The following is a 23,900-nucleotide window of genomic DNA, read 5'->3' on the forward strand; positions in this document are numbered from 1 at the left end:
AAATGTCCCGACTGTGGGACGAATAAAGGAATATCATATCATATAATATATGTAGATCAATACATACAAAGATATATTTTTTTATGGATATATATTTTTAAATATATTTATATATTCTTTTTTAGAGAGACATATATAAAGTTCTTTATTTTCTGTAATGCAAATTAAAAAAAAAATCATCATATTCTGGATTCATTACAAATCAACTGAAATATTGCAAACCTTTTATTCTTTTAATATGCTGATTATGGCTTACAGCAAGAAAACTCTCAGACCAAGTAAAAAGATTTATAACAGCTGAGTGTTTGTCAAGGCTCAGGAAACCCTTGCAGGTGTTTGAGTTAATTAGACAATTCAAGTGATTTGTTTAATAGATATTCTAATATTTAGAGATAGGATATTTGAGTTTTCAAAGAATAAAAGGCTTGCAATATTTCAGTGATTTGTTGTAATGAAAGAATGCATGACATTTTTTTTTTTTTTTTTAATTACAGAAATAAAGAACTTCATCACAATATTCTAATTTTCTGAGACAGTCCTGTATATATATATATATATATATATATATATATATATATATATATATATTTATATTATAATAAAAAATACATATGTATACATCTTAAATGATTTTCATTATATTTCTAAAGATATACATCGATATATTGTAGTTATTCTATATTTATATGGTGTTTATCGTCTTCAAAGCCTGATAGGCTTTATTGTGAGTTCACACAGGACATACAAGTGAAACACTGACACCTGCTGGACACAGATTGTAAATGCAGCTCCTCTTTCTTGAGTCCGCCCCCCGACGCTATTCTGCGCTCTCCATTGGCTCACCATATAGAAACGTGCTATTTGATTGGTCACGTTGTTTCCTGTCGGCCAATCAGCGGTTTTGTTTATCACACAAAGGTCACAGTCCAGGAAGTACATGAAGTGACGCAGCCTGCCGAAGCGAAGCGGCGGGTTTTAACGTCAAGGAAGGAAACAGCTTTATAAAACACGACTAATGAGTTCCACAGACGAGTAAAGGTGCTGCGTGTCTCCGGGACGATGCTGTGTTTGGCGGGAAACGGGACGAGGGCGTCGCTGTCTTTACAAAAGGTCGGTAGAGAAGCAGCAGCTAGCACGGCGTCAACATGTGACGTAAAGTGACGTAAAGTCAACCTTTACCCCGGTTCACCGTTAGTAACGTTTGTTTATTAAATCTACAGACTTATGTTTGTGTGATTATGATTATAATAATGGCAGAGCCACACTATTTACAGCTGTGATTCTTCTTCTTCTTCTTCTTCTTCTTCTAATCTACACCAATCAAATGCCAATAGACGCAACATACAACAGAAAGACCAAAACAGACTATAAAGAGACACAAAGGGACTATAAAGAGACACAAACAGACTATAAAGAGACAAAGGGACTATAAAGAGACACAAACAGACTATAAAGAGACAAAGGGACTATAAAGAGACACAAACAGACTATAAAGAGACAAAGGGACTATAAAGAGACACAAAGGGACTATAAAGAGACACAAACAGACTATAAAGAGACACAAAGGGACTATAAAGAGACAAAGGGACTATAAAGAGACAAAGGGACTATAAAGAGACACAAACAGACTATAAAGAGACAAAGGGACTATAAAGAGACAAAGGGACTATAAAGAGACACAAACAGACTATAAAGAGACAAAGGGACTATAAAGAGACACAAAGTGACTATAAAGAGACACAAAGGGACTATAAAGAGACACAAACAGACTATAAAGAGACAAAGGGACTATAAAGAGACACAAACAGACTATAAAGAGACAAAGGGACTATAAAGAGACAAAGGGACTATAAAGAGACACAATCGGACTATAAAGAGACAAAGGGACTATAAAGGGACACAAACAGATTATAAAGAGACAAAGGGACTATAAAGAGACACAAAGGGACTATAAAGAGACAAAGGGACTATAAAGAGACACAAACAGACTATAAAGAGACAAAGGGACTATAAAGAGACACAAACAGACTATAAAGAGACAAAGGGACTATAAAGAGACACAAACAGATTATAAAGAGACAAAGGGACTATAAAGAGAGACAAAGGGACTATAAAGAGACACAAAGGGACTATAAAGAGACACAAATGGACTATAAAGAGACATTGTGAACACAAAGGAATGAGCGCACGGCGTGTTGACACCGTTGTATTTCATCCTTCTGTCTCTCAGCTGTGCGTCCTCTCGCTGCTCCACATGAGGCGCCTCTCTGCAGGACCGGGTCCTCCGGCCCCTCCCCCGCTGGCGGACCCCCCCGAGTGCTCCGGACCAGACCCCGCCCCCCACGGCCCGCCGCCGGCCCCCGCCCACTGCTGCATGAGCGGCTGTCCCAACTGCGTGTGGATCGAGCACGCGGAGCAGCTGCTGAGCTTCTACCACGACGGGGGCGGCCGGGCGCTCGCCGCCATCGAGGAGAACGTCCTGGACGAGAACCTCAAGGCCTACCTGAAGATGGAGATCAGGCTCATGAAGAAGACGTGAGGTGTGTTGCCGTGACGACGTCCACCTCGTCCTCGCGGGGCCGACTCCAGCTGATGAAGAGGAACTGACTCTGCTGGTGGTTTCTGTTGTTGTGACATTTATCTGGAGGTTTTCCCTCCGTTTCACAGCGTCGTGCCAGAAACCAGAGCCATCCGCTTTGGTTGAACTTTATTCCTTGAGGTGCCGACATGGAGGATTATTTAAAGTTTGTGTTGATGAAGAACATTTGTTTTGGAGCCTCGGTCAAAAATCCATTTGGTTTTATTTTCTGGATTTTTTTGCTTTATGTATTTAATGCGTGAAGCACGTTTTTGTTTTATTGGTCAGAAGCTTGAACTGAAGTTGTGTTTTAAATTATGTGTTTTAAATGTATTTATTACGAGTGGTTAAATAAATGTTTCCGAGAGCAAAAGATTTCCTTTTGACTTTGGACAGATGCGTCCGTTGCCATGACGAGAACGTGTTTCAGTTATCGGTTAATATATATGTATACAAATAAATCTATGTATATGTGTATATATTTATATATACTTGTTTTTATGTAAATATATATATATATAATTGTTTGTATATACACTACCGTTCAAAAGTTTGGGATCACCCAGACAATTTCGTGTTTTCCATGAAAACTCACTTATTTATCAAATGAGTTGCAAAATGTATAGAAAATATAGTCAAGACATTGACAAGGTTAGAAATAATGATTTGTATTTGAAGTATTAATTTGTTTCTTCAAACTTTGCTTTCGTCAAAGAATGCTCCTTTTGCAGCAATTCCAGCATTGCAGACCTTTGGCATTCTAGCTGTTAATTTGTTGAGGTAATCTGTTGACATGTCACCCCACGCTTCCTGAAGCACCTCCACAAGTTGGATTGGCTTGATGGGCACTTCTTGAGGACCATACGGTCAAGCTGCTCCCACAACAGCTCAATGGGGTTGAGATCTGGTGACTGGCCACTCCATTACAGACAGCAAGCTGCCTGCTTCTTCCCTCAAGAGTTCTTCACCATGTGGAGGTGTGCTTTGGGTCATTGTCCTGTTGGAGGAGGACATTGGCTCCAAGCGCTGCCCACAGGGTATGGCATGGCGTTGCCAAATGGAGTGATAGCCTTCCTTATTTAAAATCCCTTTTACCTGGTACCTCCCACTTTCCCAGCACCAAAGCAGCCCCAGACCATCACATGACCTCCACCATGCTTGACAGATGGTGTCAGGCACTCTTCCAGCATCTTTTCACCTGTTCTATGCCTCACAAATGTTCTTCTGTGTGATCCAAACACCTCAAACTTGCATTCATCTGTCCAGAACACCTTTTTCCAATCTTCCTCTGTCCAATGCCTGTGTTCTTTTGCCCATACCAATCTTTTCTTTTGATTGGCCAGTCTCAGATATGGCTTAGTCTTTGCCACTCTGCCTAGGAGGCCAGCATCCCGGAGTCGCCTCTTCACTGTCGACATTGACACTGGCGTTTGGGTACCATTTAAAGAAGCTGCCAGTTGAGGACCTGTGAGGCGCCTATTTCTCAAACTAGAGACTCTAATGTACTTGTCTTCTTGCTGAGTTGTGCACCGGGGCCTCCCACTTCTCTTTCTGCTCTGGTTAGAGCCCGTTTGTGCTGTTCTCTGATGGGAGTAGTACACACCGCTGGAGGACATTTTCAGTTTCTTTGCAATTTCTCACATGGAATAGCCTTCATTTCTAAGAACAAGAATAGACTGGCGAGTTTCACATGAAAGTTCTTTTTTTCTGGCCATTTTGAGAGTCTTATCGAACCCACAAATGTGATGCTCCAGATAATCAACTAGCTCAAAGGAAGGCCAGTTTTATAGCTTCTCTCATCAGCAAAACAGTTTTCAGCTGTGCTAACATAATTGCACAAGGGTTTTCAAGGGTTTTCTAATCATCCATTAGTCTTCTAAGGCGATGATCAAACACAATGTACCATCAGAACACTGGAGTGATCATTGCTGGAAATGGGCCTCTATACACCTCTGGAGATATTTCATTAGAAACCAGACGTTTCCACCTAGAATAGTCATTTACCACATTAACAATGTATAGAGTGTATTTCTGATTGATTTAATGTTATCTTCATTGAAAAAAACTGCTTTTCTTTGAAAAATAAGGACATTTCTAAGTGATCCCAAACTTTTGAACGGTAGTGTATATATATATATAAATGTCTGTATGTGTATATATATATATATACTTGTTTCTATATATATATAATTGTTTGTGTATATATATATATATTCTTCATATATATACATTTGTATGTATTTATATATATATACATTTGTGTATAATAATAATAATAATAATCATTTATTTTATATAGCGCTTCTCAAGTCACCCGAAGTCGCTTTACAGAGTCCAGAGTCCAGTAGTCACACACACACACAGTCATCCCGGTGGTGGTAAGCTACATCAGTAGCCACAGCTGCCCTGGGGCAGACTGACGGAAGCGTGGCAGCCAATCAGCGCCTACGGCCCCTCCCCCACCACCAACACTCATTCACATCCATACGAACCGGGGTGAGGCTGCGGTGCATGTCTTTATGATGGTGGGGGAAACCGGAGTACCCGGAGTAAACCCACGCAGACACGAGGAGAACATGAGGAGAACACGAGGAGAACATGCAAACTCCACACAGAAAGGACCTGGAACGACCGGGACGACCGGGATTCGAACCCAGGGCCTTCTTGCTGTGAGGCGACAGTGCTAACCACTGAGCCACCGTGCTGCCCATACATATATGTATATATATGTATGTTGTTATACATATATAACAACATTTTATTTATATATATATTTATATATATATATACACACATTTGTGTATAAATATATACATTTATTTATATATATATAAATTAGTTTTCCTGGACACGCGTTACTTCATGCTTCAACTGAAGCTCTGTGTGCAGGATATATATCTATAAATGTATAGTATCATTATCATGGTCACATCACCGATGCAGGACCCTGCCACCACAGAGCTGTTGACGCTGGCCTCCTCCGGGCGTCATAATCCTCTGAGGCTCAGTTATAAGAGCCCCGCGCCCCCAGAGCCCCACAGCTGCAGAGCTCCACCACGCCGCCCAGCAGCCGGTGAGTACCGCGGGGGGGGGGGGCGCTGCTCGTCTCGGCTTTGAGAAACGGAAACGAGAGATATGATAGATGATAGATATGAACGCGGGAGGACATTATTGTTTCATTTAGTTGACAATCGTGAAATGTTCTTATAGAGAATTATGGATATCTTTCAGAAAATATGTTTTTAGTTTTAAAATATAATATAAATGAGTCTCTGAATGCTGTGTGAACAACCGCCTCTGCATAAAGCTTCATCTTATATAGTTTTTATTAATTATAATTAATTTTTGGTGAATTTAGTTGAAATCTACAGACAAAAGTCGTTGTAAAATAAATGTTTTGTTCCTCCGGGTCTGAAAGAAGACGAGTTAATAAAATAGAATAAATGTAAAGTTGAACAACAATGTCTTGGGAACTGTTTCACAGTGTTCATCATCTTCATCATCCTCATCCTGTACACTCAGCATATCTGCCGGCTTGTCCTCGCTCTAATGAGATTACGGCTCGAGACAGAGAAGGGGCGGGGCTTATTAACTTGAACCATGGCAGGATTATGGGTAATTGGGTCATGGCAGTCCATCGCAGACGTTCAATCAGCGTGAAATATGATATCATCCAGGATTAAGGTGTAAGGTCACCCAGAGGTCATTATCTGACGTTGGTCCTGCTTCCTTTTTTCAAAATAAAAGACGCCATCATCCCGACGACGAAGCCAAACAACAACCTGAGAAATGAATCTTGAGCCGCCCAAAGCCGAGATCAAGTCGGCCACCCGGGTCACCGGAGGCCCGGCCACGCCCCGCAAGGGCCCGCCCAAGTTCAAGCAGCGGCAGACCCGGCAGTTCAAGAGCAAGCCCCCGAAGAAGGGCATCCAGGGGTTCGTCGCCCGCCATCTTATTTCTGTTTTCAGAGATTCAGGATGAGGTCCACGCGCGTCATCTTTGAGTTTCCTCTCTTTTCAGATTTGGTGACGACATCCCGGGAATGGAGGGCTTGGGCACAGGTGAGTTCCCTGGAGGTCTCAGGTTCCGGTCTCAGGTCCTGGTCTCAGGTCCTGGTCTCAGGTCCCGGTCTCAGGTCCTGGTCTCAGGTCCTGGTCTCTGGTCTCAGGTCCTGGTCTCAGGTCCTGGTCTCAGGTCCCGGTCTCAGGTCCCGGTCTCAGGTCCCGGTCTCAGGTCCCGGTCTCAGGTCCCGGTCTCAGGTCCTCAGGTCCTCAGGTCGGTCTCAGGTCCCGGTCTCAGGTTCCGGTCTCAGGTCCCGGTCTCAGGTCCCGGTCTCAGATCCCGGTCTCAGGTCCCGGTCTCAGATTCCGGTCTCAGGTCCTGGTCTCAGGTTCCGGTCTCAGGTCCTGGTCTCAGGTCCTGGTCTCAGGTTCTGGTCTCAGGTCCCGGTCTCAGGTCCCGGTCTCAGGTCCCGGTCTCAGGTCCCGGTCTCAGGTCCCGGTCTCAGGTTCCGGTCTCAGGTCCCGGTCTCAGGTCCCGGTCTCAGGTTCCGGTCTCAGGTCCCGGTCTCAGGTCCCGGTCTCAGATCCTGGTCTCAGGTTCTGGTCTCAGGTCCTGGTCTCAGGTCCCGGTCTCAGGTCCCGGTCTCAGGTCCCGGTCTCAGGTCCCGGTCTCAGGTCCTGGTCTCAGGTTCTGGTTCTGATGCGTCTGTGCTTGTGGTTGCAGACATCACGGTCATCTGCCCCTGGGAGGCCTTCAACCACCTGGAGCTCAACGAGCTGGCCAAGTACGGCATCATCTGACGACGCTTCCTGGCGCTCGCCGCCGCCGCCGGGACTCGACCCGAACTGTTCCACGCAGAACCCAAAGAAAGTACCGCAGAACACGGACGAGAGAGAACAAGACATCTACAAAAACAGCAACTTCCTGTCCTCTTTCTTCTCCTGACCCTGCGAGTTCACAGCCATGAACTCGAAGGGACAGGAGCTCCGCCTCCTCACTCCTCTTCTCGTCTCTCGCTGCTCTTCCTTTTTTTGTATCTTCTTTGTTCTTCTTTTCCATCTCCTCACGGACCGGACGTGAAACGAGCCTCACGAGGAGTTTGAGGGAGGAGCCTGTAGAGGTGTGGAGGGGTTCTGCTTCTCTTTCTCCATCTCGAGGCTTTTTCCATCAACGCCGGACATATTTAAACGCCATCTTAAAATCCATCTTAGAAGATAATAAATGTCCCTCCAGAAGTGTCATTTCTACATCTCTCTTGTTTAATAACACTGTGTATGAAAATAAGTGTCTTGTGTTTATTTCTCACGTTTCGCTCTGCTGGTGGAAGAGTTGCTGGTTTCTTCTCTATAAATGATGCAGATCATGAAGCGTAATGGAGCTTCGTCCTCTTTACAGCATGCGGGAAAAAATAAAACATAACAACAGGAAAATTAAAAAAGAGATTTATTTATGATCATCGAAAATGGTTCCTTTAGATTAAGTGTGTGTAAGATTTTTTAAGAACAGAAAAAACACAATTTTAGTATATAACAGTATCACAATAAATACCAGAAATAAATGTAGGTTGCATAATATAATATCTATTTCAGATTATTGCAACTTATTTATATAAATTATATTACAGTAATATATAAAAAAGCTTTTCATACATTTATATTTTACAAACATCACATCTCTCCAAAGGCCTAATAAGATGCTTTGTTATATTAAAGTGAATATAATAGTAGTTAAGCAAAGATTGTACACTGCACCATAAATAAATAATATATTTATTATTATTATTTATTTAAAACATGTTTTAATCATTTTAAATCGTGTTTATGTTACACCGGAGGCGGAACTAAGAATAATAAGAGGCTCGTTTCCGGCCGTGGCCGCTTCGGTGTGGGACCGATAGGGAAACGGCCCGGATGCTAATGTCTGCAACACCCGGCGGTTGAGTTGTGTGGGATGGAGTTTCGTTGACACACAGCAGCGCGACGTGAAATCTGTATCGAGTGTTTCTTCCTCCTGACGCAGCGGGATCCACCGGGAGCAACATGGCGGACGTCATCGTGAGTGTCGCGACGTGTTCCGAACCAACGGCCGCGGCGGCTCGACGTGAGCGCGCGCCGGTTAGCCGAAGTCCGGAGTGATGAGGCAGCAGAATTAGCTCGCGAGCTAACGCGTCATTAGCGTAGAGTGACTCTGGCCTGTTAGCTCCCCTGCTAGCTTCTGACTTGTGAACCTTAGAGAACCGGACAGCTTTATTACCGGCACGGATACACGCGACCGGGATGTCGGGTCGGGCACGCGCAGGTTATCAGTCTAACGTGTGTGTGATTGGTGGAGATAAAGGAAGCCACGGATTTGTTGACTCACTATCAGTGAGACTTTGTTGACTGTCATCCCCAACACACACACACACACACACACACACACACACACACACACACACAGACAGACAGACATACACACTCTGACTTACACAGACACACAAAGACTCACACAAACCCTCAAACAGACACACACACTCACAACCACACAGTGTCACACTCACTAACACACACAGTCTCTCACACACTAACACACACACAGTATCTCACACAGTCTCTCACACACACTAACACACACACACACAGTCTCACACACACTAACACACACACAGTCTCTCTCACACACTAACACACACACAGTCTCTCACACACACACACACACACAGTCTCACACACACAGTCTCTCACACACACTAACACACACACACAGTCTCACACAGTATCTCACACACTCACTATCTCACACACACTAACACACACACAGTCTCTCACACACACACTAACACACAGTCTCTCACACACACTAACACACAGTCTCTCACACAGTCTCTCACACACAGTCTCTCACACAGTCTCTCACACACTAACACACACAGTCTCTAACACACACAGTCTCTCACACAGTCTCTCACACACACTAACACACAGTCTCACACACTAACACACAGTCTCTCACTCTCACACACTAACACACACAGTCTCTCACACACACTAACACACAGTCTCTCACACACTAACACACACAGTCTCTCACACACACTAACACACAGTCTCTCACACACTAACACACAGTCTCTCACACACTAACACACAGTCACACACAGTCTCTCACACACAGTCTCACAGTCTCTCACACACACTAACACACAGTCTCTAACACACACAGTCTCTCACACACTAACACACACAGTCTCTAACACACACAGTCTCTAACACACACAGTCTCTCACACAGTCTCTCTAACACACTAACACACACAGTCTCACACACACTAACACACACAGTCTCTCACACACTAACACACACAGTCTCTAACACACTAACACACACAGTCTCACACACACTAACACACACAGTCTCTCACACACACACACAGTCTCTCACACACTAACACACACAGTCTCTCACACACTAACACACACAGTCTCTCACACACACAGTCTCACACACTAACACACACAGTCTCTCACACACACACAGTCTCACTAACACACACAGTCTCACACACACACACACAGTCTCTCACACACACTAACACACACAGTCTCTCACACACTAACACACACAGTCTCTCACACACTAACACACACAGTCTCTCACACACACTAACACACACAGTCTCTCTCACACACTAACACACACAGTCTCTCACACACACAGTCTCACACACTAACACACACAGTCTCTCACACACACTAACACACACAGTCTCTCACACACACACACACACAGTCTCTCACACACACTAACACACACAGTCTCTCACACACACACACACAGTCTCTCTCACACACACTAACACACACAGTCTCTCTCACACACTAACACACACAGTCTCTAACACACTAACACACACAGTCTCACACACACAGTCTCTCACACACACTAACACACACAGTCTCTCACACACACTAACACACACAGTCTCTCTCACACACTAACACACACAGTCTCTCTCACACACTAACACACACAGTCTCTCACACACACTAACACACACAGTCTCCTTCACACACACTAACACACACAGTCTCTCTCACACACTAACACACACAGTCTCTCACACACACTAACACACACAGTCTCTCACACACTAACACACAGTCTCTCACACACTAACACACACAGTCTCTCACACACTAACACACACAGTCTCTCACACACTAACACACAGTCTCTCACACACTAACACACACAGTCTCTCACACACACGAACACACACAGTCTCTCTCACACACTAACACACACAGTCTCTCACACACTAACACACACAGTCTCTCACACACACTAACACACACAGTCTCTCACACACACTAACACACACAGTCTCCTTCACACACAGCTGTACTTGGTTTTCTGGTTTAAAGTCGTCCTCTAATGTCTACAGAAGCTGTTTGTTTGTTTGTTTGTTTGTGTAAACATGCCCTCGTGGTCGTAGTGGACGTCAGCGACTACCGTCTCCCCCTTGTCTCGGTAAGAAGCTCACAAAGCGTTCCGTGACCTCTGACCTCTGACTGCTGTCTTCATTTATAGATCATCAGGGTTCAGACCCCGGAGGGGATGAGGAAGATCTCGTCTACCAAGAGGGAGACGGCGGCTGCATTCCTGAAGAAGGTGATGTACACGCCTCTTCAGGCATGAGAAACCCTCACCTTTTGGCGAAATTCGCCGTTTTGAAACCAAAATAGGTGACTTACGTGAATCGTGTAGATCCAAAGAGTTTTTGTTTTGGGGTAGGGGGGGGGGTCAATTGGCCGGCCGGCGTTTATGAGATTGGAGTGGGACACGGAGAAAATGTGGAGTGGTGCTCTTTGCAATAAAACATCTTTGATGGGACGTGTCGCGTCTCGGCCAATCAGCGTCAAGATGTCTTCAGCGTTTGGTGGTTTAGGTTAGCTTGAATGTTAGCCCGCTACATCTGCTGCTGTCACGCAGCACGGTGTAGCGATGCTAACAAAGTACCCGTACGTTAAACACGATGTGATTTAGCATATTTTTAGTATCGATACTTCATTAAGAGAGCGCGGGATCAGAGCGCACGCGCTGCTCCGTGTCGAGCTGTCTGCGCAGCGCTCACAGCGAGGGGCGTTAAGTGGCGGAATTTTCGGCTTTAAAAATTAAAAATTAAAAAAATGCCAGAAGTGAAATGTTTAAGTTGAGTCTGTAAAGTTGTGTAACTCTCCAGCTGCTCATCCTGATGAACTCAATCATCCGGTCAGATACAGACTAACGGCCTCATAGTGTATAATCAATGCTATGACGGCTCCATGTAGTTTCATTAATATCTTGTAGGCTAATACTAATATTACTGCCATTTGTTAAGTGTTGAAAAAGTTGGTAAAAAGTGAACCATACATATATTTTATTTATTACTATTATAGATAAATATACCAGTATCGTATTTATGGTATACTGTTTTATGGTATTGTAGCAGTATCATGATATTTATGGCAGGTATGGTATAGAAGATCATGACAACCAGGTAGAGGCAGAACAGACTCGAGGAACAGACTCGAGGAACAGACTCGAGGAACAGACTCCAGGAACAGACTCCAGGAACAGACTCGAGGACCAGACGTGGCTCAGCAGAGCACACAAGACTTGAAGACTTGTTCACGCCAAAAAAAAGAAGGAAGTTGGTTCATGAACGACCATATTATATACAATATGACTATTATTATAGGGCCCGATCACTGACTTGGTGTCAGAATGGAGGTACTATAGATTATCATACAACGTCCAACATCGATGTTCATTGTAGCCACCCCCCCCCCCCGTGCGCCTATCCTTCTCACCTTTTTCACCCCTGACCCGTTTTCATGCCTGCTCTCTCCTCCCACAACACGCCTCTCTCCTCCCACAACACGCCTCTCTCCTCCCACAACACGCCTCTCTCCTCCCACAACACGCCTCTCTCCTCCCACATCACGCCTCTCTCTCCTCCCACATCACGCCTCTCTCTCCTCCACAACACGCCTCTCTCCTCCCACAACACGCCTCTCTCTCCTCCCACAACACGCCTCTCTCCTCCCACAACACGCCTCTCTCCTCCCACAACACGCCTCTCTCCTCCCACATCACGCCTCTCTCCTCCCACAACACGCCTCTCTCCTCCCACAACACGCCTCTCTCCTCCCACAACACGCCTCTCTCCTCCCACAACACGCCTCTCTCCTCCCACAACACGCCTCTCTCTCCTCCCACATCACGCCTCTCTCTCCTCCACAACACGCCTCTCTCCTCCACAACACGCCTCTCTCCTCCACAACACGCCTCTCTCTCCTCCCACAACACGCCTCTCTCCTCCCACAACACGCCTCTCTCCTCCCACATCACGCCTCTCTCCTCCCACAACACGCCTCTCTCTCCTCCCACACGCCTCTCTCTCCTCCCACATCACGCCTCTCTCCTCCCACAACACGCCTCTCTCCTCCCACATCACGCCTCTCTCCTCCCACACACGCCTCTCTCCTCCCACATCACGCCTCTCTCCTCCACATCACGCCTCTCTCTCCTCCACACCTCGCCTCTCTCCTCCACAACACGCCTCTCTCCTCCCACATCACGCCTCTCTCTCCTCCACAACACGCCTCTCTCCTCCCACATCACGCCTCTCTCTCCTCCACAACACGCCTCTCTCCTCCCACATCACGCCTCTCTCCTCCCACATCACCCCTCTCTCCTCCCACAACACGCCTCTCTCCTCCCACAACACGCCTCTCTCTCCTCCCACATCACGCCTCTCTCCTCCCACATCACGCCTCTCTCCTCCCACATCACGCCTCTCTCTCCTCCCACAACACGCCTCTCTCTCCTCCCACATCACGCCTCTCTCTCCTCCCACAACACGCCTCTCTCTCCTCCCACATCACGCCTCTCTCCCACATCACGCCTCTCTCCTCCCACAACACGCCTCTCTCCTCCCACAACACGCCTCTCTCTCCTCCACAACACGCCTCTCTCTCCTCCCACATCACGCCTCTCTCTCCTCCCACAACACGCCTCTCTCTCCTCCCACAACACGCCTCTCTCTCCTCCACAACACGCCTCTCTCCTCCCACAACACGCCTCTCTCTCCTCCCACATCACGCCTCTCTCTCCCACACACGCCTCTCTCCTCCCACAACACGCCTCTCTCCTCCCACATCACGCCTCTCTCTCCTCCACAACACGCCTCTCTCCTCCCACAACACGCCTCTCTCTCCTCCACAACACGCCTCTCCTCCCACGCCTCTCTCCTCCCACAACACGCCTCTCTCCTCCCACAACACGCCTCTCCTCCACAACACGCCTCTCTCCTCCCACACCTCGCCTCTCTCCTCCCACAACACGCCTCTCTCCTCCCACAACACGCCTCTCTCTCCTCCCACAACACGCCTCTCTCCTCCCACATCACGCCTCTCTCTCCTCCCACAACACGCCTCTCTCCTCCACAACACGCCTCTCTCCTCCACAACACGCCTCTCTCCTCCCACATCACGCCTCTCTCCTCCACAACACGCCTCTCTCCTCCACAACACGCCTCTCTCCTCCCACACGCCTCTCTCCTCCCACAACACGCCTCTCCTCCCACAACACGCCTCTCTCCTCCCACATCACGCCTCTCTCCTCCACACGCCTCTCTCTCCACCACACGCCTCTCTCTCCTCCACAACACGCCTCTCTCCTCCACAACACGCCTCTCTCCTCCACAACACGCCTCTCTCTCCTCCCACATCACGCCTCTCTCCTCCCACAACACGCCTCTCTCCTCCCACAACACGCCTCTCTCCTCCCACAACACGCCTCTCTCCTCCCACATCACGCCTCTCTCTCCTCCCACAACACGCCTCTCTCTCCTCCCACAACACGCCTCTCCTCCCACAACACGCCTCTCCTCCACAACACGCCTCTCTCTCCTCCCACATCACGCCTCTCTCTCCTCCACAACACGCCTCTCTCTCCTCCACAACACGCCTCTCTCTCCTCCCACATCACGCCTCTCTCTCCTCCACAACACGCCTCTCTCTCCTCCGCCTCTCCTCCCACCGCCTCTCCTCCCACATCACGCCTCTCTCTCCTCCACAACACGCCTCTCTCTCCTCCCACAACACGCCTCTCTCTCCTCCACAGCGGCGCCGTGGGCCACATGGCTGCTCATGTGTTTCTACGACAGTGGAAACAACAACGCCTGCTTTGTTGTCTGAGTACTTTTGTGTTTTATTGTTCTGTGAGCGGAACGTTCCGGAGCAGGACGGTCTGCTCCCGTGTGGCCGTTTGCTTTCAGGCAGCGCGGCGGACGACCTGCTCCGTCACTGGTCCTCACAGCCGGATCATCTGGCGTCTTCTTGTTTTGGCTCATCGCACCAATGACCTGCAGCAGCGCCTCATTAGACATGCATGAGGGGGCGGAGCCTCAATCCAGCGGTTGGTTTTCATTCGCTGCAGCAGCGCCTCATTAGACATGCATCAGGGGCTTTGAAGGTTCAGTCAGTCTGAGACCTGCAGGTTTCTTTCCGTGTGTTTTGAGTCTCTTGATGCATTTTACGGTGATGACAGTCTGCTGCGTTCTGATTGGCTAACGGCCTGGCGTCTCTCTCAGGTGGCCACAGAGCTCGGCTTCAGTGCCAACGGCTTTTCAATTTATCTGAACCGCAACAAGACGGACGAGATCCTGTCCCAGAGCAAGACCATGAGCCTGCTGAACATCAAGTAAGATATAGAGATATATATTATTTATTAATATATGTATATATATATATATATACACACACACACACACACAGCCACTCCTTCAAGATGATGCCTTCATTGAGATGGAGTGATTTGATTGGTTTTGCCTCTCTGCTCTGTAGGCATGGCGACATGCTGTACTTGGTCCCCACAGGCCCCGCCTCCTCCCCCGGGGAGGTCATGGACACCGCCACGCCGCACTCGTCTTCGTACCTGCCGTCCGTTTCGTCGTCCTCGTCTTCGTTCTCCTCCTCGTCCTCCGCGATGCCGCGGTCCTTCTCGGCGCCGCAGATCCAAGAGGATGAGATCGACCAGTACCTGACGAAGCAGGACGGCAAGATCTACAGGAACAAAGACCCCCAGCTGTAAGGAGACGAGAGCCTGGAGAACTGGACCAGAACCAGAGACCAGGATACAGAACCAGAACCAGGATACTGAACCTCTTCTTTCTCCTTCCAGATGTCACCACGGCTCCCTTGGGAAGTGTGTGCACTGCGTACCGCTGGAGGTAAGGCAGAACCGCCGCGGTCCTTCGGGTTCCTTCAGGTTGCTTCGGGTTCCACTTCCTGAAACTCCTCTTCTTCGTCTCCTTGTCAGCCCTTTGACGAGGACTACCTGAACCACCTGGACCCGCCGGTGAAGCACATGTCGTTCCACGCGTACCTCCGGAAGCTGACGGGCGGCGCCGACAAGTGAGCCGCCGTCGTTCACGCCGCGCTGCGAACCCGAAGCGCCGTGGACCCGGTTCTAAACTCCCGGTTCTTCTGTTGTGTCTCCAGAGGGAAGTTTGCGGCGCTGGAGAACATCAGCTGTAAGATCAAGTCCGGCTGCGAGGGCCACCTCCCCTGGCCCGAGGGCATCTGCACCAAGTGCCAGCCCAGCGCGCTCACGCTCAACCGACAGGTGAGCTCGCGGTCACACGGCGCCGGAACGTTCCGTTGGATGATGTGAACGCTGAAGGTTCTGCTCCGACCTGCAGCGCGTTACATCTGATGTTCCTTTGATTGTCCAAATATAGATCTATATTTATGCCTGGAAGCATTTGGGTTGAGTAAAAAAAAACTATAAATGTAGGAAGGAAGAGAAAAACAAAAGTTACTGACGTGTATTTACTTATTCAACATCCACCATGAAGAGTAGAACCAACTCTAGTAATTATGAATCCAACACCGGATCATTTATAGCAGTGGTTCTCAAAGGGGGCACCTGAAGGCCCTCTAGGGGGTATTTATATAATAAAATATAAGTGTAAGTTCATAAACTTAACTGTATATATAATGTATTATATGCAAAATGCTGCGTATGACGTATGTTTGTTAACCCACAATGCTTTGCACCGGTCAGGGGGTCCAGGGGGACATGACTCAAACGAGGTTGAGGACCATTTCATGATGAATATGACGAAGGAGCAACCGACTGTTGTAGCTCTGCCCCTAACGCTCCTCTGCTCCGCCCCCAGAAATACCGCCACGTGGACAACATCATGTTCGAGAACCACACCACGGCCGACCGCTTCCTGGACTTCTGGAGGAAGACGGGCAGCCAGCGGATGGGCTACCTGTACGGCCGCTACACGGAGCACAAGGTCATCCCGCTGGGCATCCGCGCCGAGGTGGCCGCCATCTACGAGCCGCCGCAGGTGAGCGCCGCGAAGTCGTCCGCAGTTACGAGACGACGCGCGAGCGACCTTCGACTCCTCACCGGTAACTGTTTTTGTCTGGATCAGAAAGCGACCCAGAACAGCCTGGAGCTGGTGGAGGACCCCAAAGCTGCAGCCGTGGACGAGATCGCCGCCAAGCTGGGCCTGTGCAAGGTGACCCCCCCCCCCCCCCCTTGACCCCGTGACCTCCGTGACCTTTTGAGAGCAGACTAATACAGAATCCTCCCCCTTGAGGCCTTTTGTGTTCCTTTCTGTTCCACGTCGATGAGTCTGAATGTGGTGAATAATTTAAGAAACAGATTTAGGTTCAGCTTCAACCACAGAAGACACAATATTCACATCTGAGCAGCTGAAAAGTGACTTTCTGGCCTTTTGTCAAACTAATGATCTAAAAAAAAATGTGGCGCATCAAACACATGTTCTTATTGCACCTGTGTGTTCCAGGTGGGTTGGATCTTCACTGACCTGCTGTCTGAGGACACGAGGATAGGAACGGTCCGCTACACGAGGAACCATGTGAGCACACAAACACGCACACACACACACACACACGCACGCTCAAACACACACACACACGCACGCTCAAACACACACACTTCAACCTGGCCCCTTGCCCGTAGGACTCTCACTACCTGAGTGCGGAGGAGTGCATCACAGCCGGATACTTCCAGAACCTTCACTCCAACAGCTGCCGGCTCTCCAGAGACGGACACTTTGGATCCAAGTTTGTCACCGTGGTGGCGACAGGTATGACGTCACTCCCCGAGCTTACAGCCCCACAACATGAATAATAACAATAAGACGTAGAAATGTGTCTTCAAAGGTCATTTGCTCTCATATCACTACATTTAGTGTTAAAGCTTTTAAAGAGATCGTTTAACTTTTTACTTGAAGTGGAGAGTATAGGCCAGCTGCGTGTGATGTCATCGTGTGGCTCGACCAGCTGCGTGTGATGTCATCATGTGGCTCTACCAGCTGCGTGTGATGTCATCGTGTGGCTCGACCAGCTGCGTGTGATGTCATCATGTGGCTCTACCAGCTGCGTGTGATGTCATCATGTGGCTCGACCAGCTGCGTGATGTCATCGTGTGTGGCCAGCTGCGTGTGATGTCATCATGTGGCTCTACCAGCTGCGTGTGATGTCATCATGTGGCTCTACCAGCTGCGTGTGATGTCATCATGTGGCTCGACCAGCTGCGTGTGATGTCATCATGTGGCTCTACCAGCTGCGTGTGATGTCATCATGTGGCTCTACCAGCTGCGTGTGATGTCATCATGTGGCTCTACCAGCTGCGTGTGATGTCATCATGTGGCTCTACCAGCTGCGTGTGATGTCATCATGTGGCTCTACCAGCTGCGTGTGATGTCATCGTGTGGCTCGACCAGCTGCGTGTGATGTCATCATGTGGCTCGACCAGCTGCGTGTGATGTCATCATGTGGCTCTACCAGCTGCGTGTGATGTCATCATGTGGCTCGACCAGCTGCGTGTGATGTCATCATGTGGCTCTACCAGCTGCGTGTGATGTCATCATGTGGCTCGACCAGCTGCGTGTGATGTCATCATGTGGCTCTACCAGCTGCGTGTGATGTCATCATGTGGCTCGACCAGCTGCGTGTGATGTCATCATGTGGCTCGACCAGCTGCGTGTGATGTCATCATGTGGCTCTACCAGCTGCGTGTGATGTCATCATGTGGCTCTACCAGCTGCGTGTGATGTCATCATGTGGCTCTACCAGCTGCGTGTGATGTCATCATGTGGCTCTACCAGCTGCGTGTGATGTCATCATGTGGCTCGACCAGCTGCGTGTGATGTCATCATGTGGCTCTACCAGCTGCGTGTGATGTCATCATGTGGCTCTACCAGCTGCGTGTGATGTCATCGTGTGGCTCGACCAGCTGCGTGTGATGTCATCATGTGGCTCTACCAGCTGCGTGTGATGTCATCATGTGGCTCGACCAGCTGCGTGTGATGTCATCATGTGGCTCTACCAGCTGCGTGTGATGTCATCATGTGGCTCGACCAGCTGCGTGTGATGTCATCGTGTGGCTCGACCAGCTGCGTGTGATGTCATCATGTGGCTCTACCAGCTGCGTGTGATGTCATCATGTGGCTCGACCAGCTGCGTGTGATGTCATCATGTGGCTCTACCAGCTGCGTGTGATGTCATCGTGTGGCTCTACCAGCTGCGTGTGATGTCATCGTGTGGCTCTACCAGCTGCGTGTGATGTCATCATGTGGCTCTACCAGCTGCGTGTGATGTCATCGTGTGGCTCGACCAGCTGCGTGTGATGTCATCATGTGGCTCTACCAGCTGTGTGTGATGTCATCATGTGGCTCTACCAGCTGCGTGTGATGTCATCATGTGGCTCTACCAGCTGCGTGTGATGTCATAGTGTGGCTCTACCAGCTGCGTGTGATGTCATCATGTGGCTCTACCAGCTGCGTGTGATGTCATCATGTGGCTCTACCAGCTGGTCTCCAGCGGTGACGTCATCATGCCCTCCTCCCTGTGTGCAGGCGGCCCTGACAACCAGGTGCACTTTGAGGGCTACCAGGTGTCCAATCAGTGCATGGCGCTGGTGAAGGACGGGTGTCTGCTGCCCTGCAGAGACGCCCCAGAGCTCGGCTTCGCCAAGGAGTCGTGCACCGAGCAGTACATGCCCGACGTCTTCTACAAGGTGTGTGTGTGAGAGCGAGAGAGCGTGTGTGTGTGCGTGCATCCAGATGTGTTGTTTACATTTCTTTCCTCCTAAAGGACAAAGACAAGTTTGGGAATGACGTGACGTTCCTGGCGCGGCCTCTTCCTGTGGAGTACCTCATCATTGACGTGAGACCATCATTTCCTGTTGTTGTTGTCCAGGTGTTTGTTTACTTCCTGTTGACGCTGCGTTCTCCTCAGATCACCACCACCTTCCCAAAGGACCCTCAGTACACGTTCTGCTCCACACAGAGGTTCCCCATCGAGAACCGAGAGATCCTGGGAGAGACGCAGGTAACGCCACCTCATTTAAATAATACATATATATACATATATAGGTGTGTGTATATTCACTAATTAACTTAAATGCTGTGTAAAGAAGCTAGCGGCTATAAAGGAGCTCCACTACGTTCTCTCACACACACACAGTGTCTCTCTCTCTCTCTCTCTCTCTCTCTCATGACTTCACGTCTCCTAAAGGAGGACTAGTGCCCTAGTGAGGATGCTTAGATTCGCCAGAGAGGCGTTCACTGACCTGTTTTATATATCAGACGACTTCCCGTTAGATTCTCTTAAAGCTCATTGTGGAACCACAACGTGTCATCTGTTGTTGTTGTTTGTGTGCAGGACTTCAAGAGCTTATCCACATACCTGTCCCAGTGCACCTCCACGTCGTTCCTGGACATCGTGTCGGACTTCCACCTGCTCCTCTTCCTGGTGACCAATGAGGTCATGCCCCTGGGGGTAGGTCCCCTCTCGGCTCCCTTCCCCTCTTTCTTCACAAGAGGATTAAAGTGATGAGGATGATGGAGATGAAGATGTTTCTGTGGAGGAGATGAGGAAGGTTCCCTCTGTTCCTGCAGGACAGCATCGGGCTGCTGCTGGACGCTGTGAGGACCTCCAATGAAGACCTGGCTCAGACCTGGAAGAAGTCCGAGCAGTGGGCCACCATCGAGCAGCTGTGCAGTGAGTCAGATGACCCCTGACCTCTAGTTTAGTTCTATCAAACCAACAATGTCCAACAGCCGCAGGTTTAACACATTTACAGTTGTGTTGGTTAAATATACTTGACTGTCTAACTATAGGAGTTTTGGTTTAAGTTTAAACTTAAAAAGGTTAACATATGGTCTTGAATATGAGTTTATGAGTCTTAGGGAACAAACTGCTAACGAGGAGATCCAGGTTTATAGAACTGGGGTAAATCACTTCTTTCCTGCTCATTGATCTTTATTCTGACGGTATGTTGATCCCCCCCCCCCCTCCTCCTCCTCCAGGCACCGTGGGCGGGCAGCCGTCCAGCTCCCAGAGCTACGGGGGGGCCATGGGGGGCCCCTCGGCCCCGGCCTCCTCCTCCGCCATGTGGTCCTGCCTCCACTGCACCTTCATGAACCAGCCCGGCACGGAGCACTGCGAGATGTGCAGCCTGCCCCGCGGTTAAGGCGCTATGCCCCGCCCCCCTGCCCCGCCCCCTCGCCAGTGACATCGCTGCACCAGGTCCAGCTGAGAGACCCCCCCCCCCCTTATTTGTTTTCTTTGGCCTCGCGTTGAAGCGTCTGTCCCTCCATCAACGTCATCAAGTATATCTGATTAACCCAGAAGTGTTACTTTTGTCGCCCCCCTCAAATAATCAGAGACTGGAGTGCCCCCCCCCCCTCACTCCCAACGTCTTCTGGATGAATCTTGCTGTGCATAAGTACATTTGAAGAATGATACTGTTATTTAATTAAGCTTCTTCTTCTTCTTCTTTTTTAATGATCAGCTTGTCGCTTTACACTCTGACTCTTCAGCGTTGAGGTCCCGGTCTCTGACGAGCCCCTTAAAGTACAATCAGACCCCTGAAGCTCCGCCCCCGGAGGCCCTTTGAAGAGTTTATATTCTGAGCGTTGAATGACTTCCCACGTTGTTCCTAAACTTCTCCTGCCGGCTCGTTGGATTTGTAGCTTCTTGTTGAGCTCGGCAGAGCAGCATGCGTCTCCTCTGGGTCTCCATGTGGCCCCTGTGACTCCCTCTGGGTCTCCATGTGGCCCCGTGACTCCCTCTGGGTCTCCATGTGGCCCCCGTGACTCCCTCTGGGTCTCCATGTGGCCCCCGTGACTCCCTCTGGGTCTCCATGTGGCCCCTGTGACTCCCTCTGGGTCTCTATGTGGCCCCTGTGACTCCCTCTGGGTCTCCATGTGGCCCCATGACCCTCTGGGTCTCCTGTGATGTGGCTCCCTCTGGGTCTCCATGTCGCCACTGTGACTCCCTGTGGATCTGTATGTGGCCGGTGTGACTCCCTCTGGGTCTCATGTGGCCCCGTGACTCCTCTGGGTCTCCATGTGCCCTGTGACTCCTCTGGGTCTCATGTGGCCCGTGACTCCCTCTGGGTCTCCATGTGGCCCCTGTGACTCCCTCTGGGTCTCTATGTGGCCCCTGTGACTCCCTCTGGGTCTCCATGTGGCCCCTGTGACTCCCTCTGGGTCTCCATGTGGCCCCTGTGACTCCCTCTGGGTCTCTATGTGGCCCCTGTGACTCCCTCTGGGTCTCCATGTGGCCCCTGTGACTCCCTCTGGGTCTCCATGTGGCCCTGTGACTCCCTCTGGGTCTCCATGTGGCCCCTGTGACTCCCTCTGGGTCTCCATGTGGCCCCTGTGACTCCCTCTGGGTCTCCATGTGGCCCCTGTGACTCCCTCTGGGTCTCCATGTGGCCCCTGTGACTCCCTCTGGGTCTCCATGTGGCCCTGTGACTCCCTCTGGGTCTCCATGTGGCCCCTGTGACTCCCTCTGGGTCTCCATGTGGCCCCTGTGACTCCCTCTGGGTCTCCATGTGGCCCTGTGACTCCCTCTGGGTCTCCATGTGGCCCCTGTGACTCCCCCTCGGTCTCCATGTGGCCCCTGTGACTCCTCTGGGTCTCCATGTGGCCCCTGTGACTCCCTCTGGGTCTCTATGTGGCCCCTGTGACTCCCTCTGGGTCTCCATGTGGCCCCCTGACTCCCTATGGGTCTCCATGTGGCCCCTGTGACTCCCTCTGGGTCTCCATGTGGCCCTGTGACTCCTCTGGGTCTCCATGTGGCCCCTGTGACTCCCTCTGGGTCTCCATGTGGCCCTGTGACTCCTCTGGGTCTCCATGTGGCCCCTGTGACTCCCTCTGGGTCTCCATGTGGCCCCTGTGACTCCCTCTGGGTCTCTATGTGGCCCCTGTGACTCCCTCTGGGTCTCCATGTGGCCCCCGTGACTCCCTCTGGGTCTCCATGTGGCCCCTGTGACTCCCTCTGGGTCTCCATGTGGCCCCCGTGACTCCCTCTGGGTCTCCATGTGGCCCCTGTGACCCTCTGGGTCTCCATGTGGCCCTGTGACTCCCTCTGGGTCTCCATGTGGCCCTGTGACTCCCTCTGGGTCTCCATGTGGCCCCTGTGACTCCCTCTGGGTCTCCATGTGGCCCCTGTGACTCCCTCTGGGTCTCCATGTGGCCCCTGTGACTCCCTCTGGGTCTCCATGTGGCCCCTGTGACTCCCTCTGGGTCTCTATGTGGCCCCTGTGACTCCCTCTGGGTCTCCATGTGGCCCCTGTGACTCCCTCTGGGTCTCCTCCACTCGGCCTTCACAGGCTCTGCTTCTCAAGTGTCGGGCGGTCGTAGGTTTTAATCTGGTGATCATAAAGAAATGATCATAAAGGACGACCGATCGAGAGGGAGGGGGCAGCCCTGATTGTTATTTGTGATTTCAAGCAAAAAATAAAACTCCCCAGCTTCTTCCAGCTGGAGCGTTGTGATGTCAGAGGAGGAGGCGGAGCCTAAAGCGTTGTGAAAGCACTCAAAAAGTCACTTAAACCACATTTCCTCCCTGGCCTCTCGTTCCTGATCCTCGATTTGTTTTCTTCGCCGCTGTCCCGGCGAGTCGTCGGTCGAGTGAGTCTCTCAGTAAAAACGTTGCGTTGGGGGCGTTGCCGGGGTAACGGGCCTCTTCGGGTCAGAGGGCGGGTCGTTGGATCTGTTTCTGGACCGGGTGCTTCGTGTAAGCGCTTGATTCCATTGAAGTGAGAATATATTTTTAGGTTGTAGGTTCATTTGAAAATGCTTGTTTGTTTCTCACACACACAAATACACACACACACAAATACACACACACACAAATACACACACACACACACATATACATATACACACGCACACACGCAAGTGTTTCATCTGACGTCATGCTACCGGCCGGCGTGACCTTTTCCTTTTGTATTGA

The 23,900-nt window shown here is 49.8% G+C and overlaps 3 protein-coding genes and 1 long non-coding RNA gene across 4 annotated transcripts; all 4 read left to right on the forward strand.

Annotated features, from left to right (window-relative positions):
* The first annotated feature begins 957 nt into the window (after nt 1-957).
* On the forward strand, nt 958-3,065 carry oxld1 (oxidoreductase-like domain containing 1). Its single transcript, XM_056430105.1, has 2 exons — nt 958-1,110; nt 2,231-3,065. The coding sequence occupies exons 1-2, from the start codon at nt 1,060-1,062 to the stop codon at nt 2,537-2,539; spliced, it is 360 nt and encodes a 119-aa protein (XP_056286080.1). The 5' UTR covers nt 958-1,059; the 3' UTR covers nt 2,540-3,065.
* A 2,522-nt stretch (nt 3,066-5,587) lies between these two features.
* On the forward strand, nt 5,588-7,864 carry pde6gb (phosphodiesterase 6G, cGMP-specific, rod, gamma, paralog b). Its single transcript, XM_056430702.1, has 4 exons — nt 5,588-5,651; nt 6,326-6,513; nt 6,599-6,639; nt 7,304-7,864. The coding sequence occupies exons 2-4, from the start codon at nt 6,368-6,370 to the stop codon at nt 7,378-7,380; spliced, it is 264 nt and encodes an 87-aa protein (XP_056286677.1). The 5' UTR covers nt 5,588-5,651; nt 6,326-6,367; the 3' UTR covers nt 7,381-7,864.
* LOC130204145 (uncharacterized) lies at nt 6,674-7,297 on the forward strand. Its single transcript, XR_008833559.1, has 3 exons — nt 6,674-6,700; nt 6,786-6,824; nt 6,865-7,297. It is a non-coding gene; the product is annotated as an uncharacterized LOC130204145 (long non-coding RNA).
* A 611-nt stretch (nt 7,865-8,475) lies between the features above and the next one.
* Nucleotides 8,476-21,862, forward strand: nploc4 (NPL4 homolog, ubiquitin recognition factor). Its single transcript, XM_056429578.1, has 17 exons — nt 8,476-8,634; nt 11,149-11,229; nt 15,197-15,306; nt 15,450-15,692; nt 15,787-15,835; nt 15,925-16,019; nt 16,107-16,230; nt 16,787-16,966; nt 17,054-17,140; nt 17,432-17,503; nt 17,608-17,734; nt 19,508-19,668; nt 19,746-19,817; nt 19,890-19,982; nt 20,316-20,432; nt 20,552-20,654; nt 20,963-21,862. Exons 1-17 carry the CDS (start codon nt 8,620-8,622, stop codon nt 21,124-21,126), a joined length of 1,893 nt encoding a protein of 630 aa, XP_056285553.1. The 5' UTR covers nt 8,476-8,619; the 3' UTR covers nt 21,127-21,862.
* The last annotated feature ends 2,038 nt before the right edge of the window (nt 21,863-23,900 follow it).

This window comes from Pseudoliparis swirei, chromosome 13 (genome assembly GCF_029220125.1).
Source record: "Pseudoliparis swirei isolate HS2019 ecotype Mariana Trench chromosome 13, NWPU_hadal_v1, whole genome shotgun sequence".
Lineage (NCBI taxonomy): Eukaryota > Metazoa > Chordata > Actinopteri > Perciformes > Liparidae > Pseudoliparis > Pseudoliparis swirei.